This window comes from Bos mutus, chromosome 7, assembly GCF_027580195.1.
Source record: "Bos mutus isolate GX-2022 chromosome 7, NWIPB_WYAK_1.1, whole genome shotgun sequence".
NCBI classification, from domain to species: domain Eukaryota; kingdom Metazoa; phylum Chordata; class Mammalia; order Artiodactyla; family Bovidae; genus Bos; species Bos mutus.
In genome coordinates this window covers 42901421-42908077 of record NC_091623.1, presented here as the reverse complement: position 1 = coordinate 42908077, position 6657 = coordinate 42901421, and the positions used below count along the sequence as shown (strand labels likewise).

Here is a 6657-nt window from a genome sequence, read left to right as displayed (position 1 = left end):
ATTACATCCAATGGAGATGAAATGATCTCCAGGATAGATCACATACAAGGTCACAAAACACCCTCAATCAATTTAAGAGAACAGAAATTACATCAAGCATTTTCCTTGACCACAATTGTATGAAACTAGAAAACTACAGAAAGCAAACTAAAAAAAGCTAGGTATGCAACAGGTTTTTGATCACAGCTTCAGGATGAACGGACCCTGCTTACCCCTTGTTTTCAGAATTTTAGTCTCTAGAACTGTGAGACAATAAATTTCTGTTATTTAAGCCAATTGATTTATGGTACTTTGTCATAAGAGCCCCAGAAAAATAATACACCATCTTTAAATATAGTCAAAGTTAAGGCACAGTAAGATATAGTGATTACAGAACTAGAAAAATTAAACTAATGTTTAGATATTTCCAAGACTGTGAAAAATGCCTACCAATGGTTTGATCCTTGCTACTTATGAGAGTCCTACAACAATCCCATCATTGAGAGATGGTGCCCTGCTGAGGAGTCTCCCTAGGGTCCCCTTCATGTCTCTGTTCCTCAGACTGTAGATGAAGGTGTTCATCATGGGGGTGACCACAGTGTACATCACTGAGGCCACCAGAATTGTCCTAGAGGATGAAGTGACTGCAGAACTGAGGTAGACCCCTAGGCCTGTGCTATAAAACAAAGAAATCACAAAAAGGTGAGATCCACAGGTGGAAAAAGCTTTATACTTGCCCCTGGCTGATGAAATTCTAAGGATGGAGGAGAAAATCTGAGAGTAAGAAAAGAGGATTCAAAAGAGAGGAAAAACACCTAGAATAATAGCCACAAAACACACCACTACGTTATTGATGAGGGTGTCAGAACATGTGAACTTCAGGACTTTAAGAAGATTGCAAAAAAAGTGTGGGATCTTCATGTTCATGCAGAAGGACAGCCTCAAAACAGTCAGTCTCAAGCAGGGAGCTTGTGACACTGAGGCACCAGGAACCCACAGTCAGTGTCCCACAGACCCAAGGGTTAATGATGACCATATAGTGCAGAGGGTGACAGATGGCCACAAAGCGGTCATAGGCCATCACACTCAGGATTAAAATGTCCAAGCATCCAAATACAAAGAACAAAAATATCTGGATGATGCAGCCTTCATAAGTGATAACTTTGCTCTATGTCTGGATGTTCCACAGCATCTTTGGGATGGTGGTGGAGGTGAAATTGATATTTGCAAATGACAGGTTGGAGAGAAAGAAGTACATGGGGGTGTGGAGGTGGGGGTCTGAGATGATGGCCAGGATGATGGCCAGGTTCCCAGCAAATGTGACCAGGTACAAGAACAGAAACAGCCCAAAGAAGAGAGGCTGCAGGTCTGGGTCCTCTGTGAATCCCAGGAGGAGAAAGCTTCTTGTTTGGTTTATTTCCATGTGGCTGCTGGGTTTGTCAGAATCAGCTGAAAAGAAACACAGAATTCACTCCAGATAATAATTACTTTGAATGACAGAAATATCCTTAATCCAAACCCAGGGAGATGTCATTCATTTGGGGCTAAAAATTTGATCTATTTGGTAACAAATTGTGGTTGCCATTGCTACTTGGAAAATCTGTTCCTAGGTTCAATAGCTCTCTCTGAATAAAAAGTATTTGGTAGAAATAAGGGGAGAAAAGATCAATAATTGTACCATAAGTTGAAAAATTATAAATAAGAATATACTATGGAAAGAATTAGGATATAAAAAATAATCTTTTGACTGATAAAAATTAATGTATTTAATCTATAAAGTCCTAAGTGTAAATCATAGAAAGATTAATGCATGAATTTAGAAAAAGACATAGGATATTAAAGGTTCATAAAAGAAAGTGTAAAAAGGCAATAAATGTTAGACAAAAATTCTTTCCACTATTGCTTTATGAGGGATACCGTCTTCATTGCTAGAATTTATGCCTCTTCAAAAAAGATTAAGAAGGAAAAATTCCATCATGTGGAAAGAAAAATAAAATTTCAAACACTTGCTATGAGAGGATAGTTGACTTGCTTTTCTGGCCTTGAGAAATTAAATCAGCATACAGATCTTTATAATTAGACACATACTTGTACAAACCCAAGGGGAAATGACCTGTAACAAGATACACTAAATTGTGGACAGGAATCACCTTTGATTGGCAACAAAAGTCTAGATTCATTTTATCCTACTATTTCTTTCAAAAATAAACAAACAGGTACTCTATCTCAAGAGTGAAAAACATTTTAAAATTTGAAGATGCAGTTAAGTTTTACAAAACAAAACTAAATAAAGCAGAAAATTAAGTTAAAAGCAGAGCTAATAAATGAAGAAGAAGAAAAATGTTACAACCAAGAAATAAATTCCAGTGCTAATTCTTTGACAAAAGTCAAATAGAGAAAATCAGATGCTTAATGAAAGCAATAAAAAGAAAGAGAAAGAACAGAAATCCCTAAAATTAGGAAAGAGAAAAACGGACACATATAGAAGAAAATACCTAACTTTGCAAGATGATATTACTTGTAAATCCTCATTAAAAATTGAAAATCTCTAAGAAATAAATTTATTGATTGGTAAATTCAGCATGTAGGATAACAGATCAATAATTAGAACATCAAAACTTACCTTCAAAATTACCATGGAAATGTGTGAGAGAAACATTAAAAGAATTCCCCTTTAAGTATTGAAGAAAAAAAGAAAGTTTACAATCACAAATACTATTTACTAACACCCTTGAGATCTGAAATTGTTGTTTGAAGATTATAGATTGGTTTCTGATAATGAATTGAAAGCTGAAAACCTCTTTCACTGAATATAATTTTAACAAGGTAGTGGATATAACACAAATTTGTAAATACCAATAGCTATGTTAAGGTGACATTCAATTGCAGATGCTGATATATTGTAATGTTTTACAAAAATCATTTCTATCTAGTTCCAAAACATTATCATCATTATGGAAATCTCTGTACTTCCTACCTGTGTAACTTTTCTGTAAATCTCAAATTATTCAAAAATGAAAATAGGCAGAAAAAATGAGTATGAGAGAAAAAATAGCATTCATAATTATAGTTAAATCTCTTAAAAACAGATTACAATCATTTCAAATAGTAACAAAAATAGAAATCTGGAACAGGAACTGGAAACCACAAATATAAAATAAATGAGAATGATAAATTTATTATATAAGCTAAAAATTGAGGATTACCAAATGTCGAGCACCTGTGCTATGTTTAATAGCCTTAGCCCTTTTTATTATCATGACAATTCCTGTGTGTCTGCTAAGTCACTTCCGTCATGTCTGATTCTTTGTGACCCTATGGACTGTAGGCCGCCAGGCTTCTCAGTCCATGGGATTATCCCTGTAGGAATAATGGAACTGGTTGGCTTTTCCTCCCCTAGTGGATCTTCTCAACCCAGGGATTAAAACCACCGACTCCTGTGGCTCCTGCACTGCTAGCGGATTCTTTACTGCTGAGTCACCGGGGATGCCCTGTATTGAGGTATGCTGCTGCTAAGTCACTTCAGTCATGTCCGACTCTGTGCAACCCCATAGGCGGCAGCCCACCAGGCTCTGCCATCCCTGGGATTCTCCAGGCAAGAACACTTGAGTGGCTTGCCATTCCCTTCTCCAATGCATGAAAGTGAAAAGTGAAAGTGAAGTTACTCAGCCCTGTCCGACTCTTAGCGACCCAATGGACTGCAGCCTACCAGGCTCCTCCGCCCATGGGGTTCTCCAGGCAAGAGTACTGGAGTGGGTGCCATTGCCTTCTCCGGTATTGAGGTATAGTTAGCAAATAACATTATATTAGTTTCAGGTGTATGGCATAATGATTGATATGTGTATATACTGCAAACTGATGACCATAATAGGTATAATTAACAACTATTTCCATACATAATTATGACATTTTTTTCTTGTGATAAGAACTTCTAAGATCTAGTCTCATCAGATCAGATCAGTTGCTCAGTCGTGTCCGACTCTTTTGCGACCCCATGAATCGCCAGCACGCCAGGCCTCCCTGTCCATCACCATCTCCTGGAGTTCACTGAGACTCACGTCCATCGAGTCAGTGATGCCATTCAGCCATCTCATCCTCTGTCATCCCCTTCTCCTCTTGCCCACAATCCCTCCCAGCATCAGAGTCTTTTCCAATGAGTCAACTCCTCGCATGAGGTAGCCAAAGTACTGGAGTTTCAGCTTTAGCATCATTCCTTCCAAAGAAATCCCAGGGCTGATCTCCTTCAGAATGGACTAGTTGGATCTCCTTGCAGTCCAAGGGACTCTCAAGAGTCTTCTCCAACACCACAGTTCAAAGGCATCAATTCTTCGGCGCTCAGCCTTCTTCACAGTCCAACTCTCACATCCAATCATGACCACAGGAAAAACCATAGCCTTGAGTAGACGAACCTTTGTTGGCAAAGTAATGTCTGTGGTTTTGAATATGCTATCTAGGTTGGTCATAACTTTCCTTCCAAGGAGTAAGCGTCTTTTAATTTCACGGCTGCAGTCACCATCTGTAGTGATTTTGGAGCCCAGAAAAATAAAGTCTGACACTGTTCCACTGTTTCCCCATCATTTCCCATGAAGTGGTGGGACCGGATGCCATGATCTTTGTTTTCTGAATGTTGAGCTTTAAGCCAACTTTTTCACTCTCCACTTTCACTTTCATCAAGAGGCTTTTTAGTTCCTCTTCACTTTCTGCCATAAGGGTGGTGTCATCTGCATATATGAGGTTATTGATATTTCTCCCGACAATCTTGATTCCAGCTTGTGTTTCTTCCAGTCCAGCGTTTCTCATGATGTACTCTGCATATAAATTAAATAAACAGGGTGACAATATACAGCCTTGACCAACTCCTTTTCCTATTTGGAACCAGTCTGTTGTTCCACGTCCAGTTCTAACTGTTGCTTCCTGATCTGCATACAAATTTCTCAAGAGGCAGATCAGGTGTTCTGGTATTCCCATCTCTTTCAGAATTTTCCACAGTTTATTGTGATCCACACAGTCAAAGACTTTGGCATAGTCAATAAAGCAGAAATAGACGCTTTTCTGGAACTCTTGCTTTTTCCATGATCCAGCAGATGTTGGCAATTGGATCTCTGGTTCCTCTGCCTTTTCTAAAACCAGCTTGAACATCAGGAAGTTCACGGTTCACATATTGCTGAAGCCTGGCTTGGAGAATTTTGAGCATTACTTTACTAGCATAGGAACTTCCAAATATACTATTCAGTGTTATTAACTATAGTCACCATGCTGTACATTATATTCCCATGATTTATTTTACAACTGGAAATCTGTATCTTTTGACCTCCTTAACCCATTCTACCCACTGTCTCAGGCAGACACTGAACTTCACTACTTTTTTAAAAGGATGAATATGTGTTTACAGTAATGCAGTGATAACGATTAATATGTATAGATGATCACAGAGTGTTAGGGACAATTTAGGAACTTAAAAGGCATTATCTCCTGGGCTTTCCTGGTGGCTCTGTAGTAAAGAATCTGCCTGCCAGTGGAGCAGACATGTGTTCGATCTCTGATTGGGGAAGATCCCACATGCTAAGGAGCAATTAAGCCCCTGTGCCACAATTCCTGAGCCTGTGCTCTAGAGCCCTGGAGCCACAGGCACTGAAGCCAGAGTGCCCTAAAGCCTGTGCTCCATAACAAGAGAAGTCACAGCAGTGAGAAGCTGTGCACCATGCCTAGACAGTAGCCCACACAAGCTGTAGCTAGAGAAAAGCCCTTGCAGCAGTGGACCTAACACAGCCAAAAATAAATACAAATTAAAAAATACATTTTATCCTTGAACTTAATCATCTTAATGTTATGAAGTGGATAGTACCATGATCCCCATTTTACAAAATTTAAAACTGAGAGCCAGAATCATTAACTAACTTAATGTGAGAAGATGTATAAACTGATTTGCAAGTGTTAACTATATGGAACCCAAGGGAATGTTTCTTTTTTGAATGAATTAATGAAATTTGATAGATGAAAGAATAAAGGTGCATCTTTGATAGAGGAGAATATAGGAACCTGTAACGGCTCCTTAAAAATGTCTAAGATAGTTGGATAAGAACCTCTGGAGACATTTTGGCAGCCAAAGCATCAGTTCCCATTAGAATGGTGAGATGTTCTCAGAATTGGGTTTCAAAAGAGAGGAGGAAGCTGAAAGAGATTGAAAGAGACTCAGGATGTGAATTGTGTAGAATGTTTTAGCAAATGGACTCTTACCATTGTGTTATCCTCATTTGTGCCACCCATGTTAATACTCTGAGAATTCTGCCTGTCTCCGTACCTGTTTCCCATGGCACACCCTCAGTGGGTCTCTAGTTTCCTTGGTCCTTTCTTTCCTGGGTGATGGATGGTCAACTCAGCTCCAAGGAAGTGCAGGGAGGTGACATCAGGCATACATTCTCTGAAAGGGCACTGCTGAACTTCCTCCTTCCTGGGACTGTGGAGCTGTAGTGAGAGGAGAAAGGGACATATTTACCATTTCTGGGGCTTCAGAGGTTGAATTCTCACAACTTCTCATTAAGTTAATTGTTCCATGTCACTCTATTCTAGGAGAAATTTGGTTCCCATGAGTGAGGAAGCTAAAATAGAAAGGAGCTTTTTTTCTGCTAGGGTTGTACCCATGGGAGCACATTGGCTTTGAGATATGCATACTCCTTC

General features: G+C 39.1%; 1 protein-coding gene across 1 annotated transcript; it reads right to left on the bottom strand.

The window, feature by feature from the left end:
• Nucleotides 1-450: 450 nt before the first annotated feature.
• On the bottom strand, nt 451-1402 carry LOC102268570 (olfactory receptor 7C2). Its single transcript, XM_005905685.2, is given in 2 exon segments — nt 451-931; nt 933-1402. Coding segments are annotated over 2 exon segments (951 nt in total).
• Nucleotides 1403-6657: the final 5255 nt, after the last annotated feature.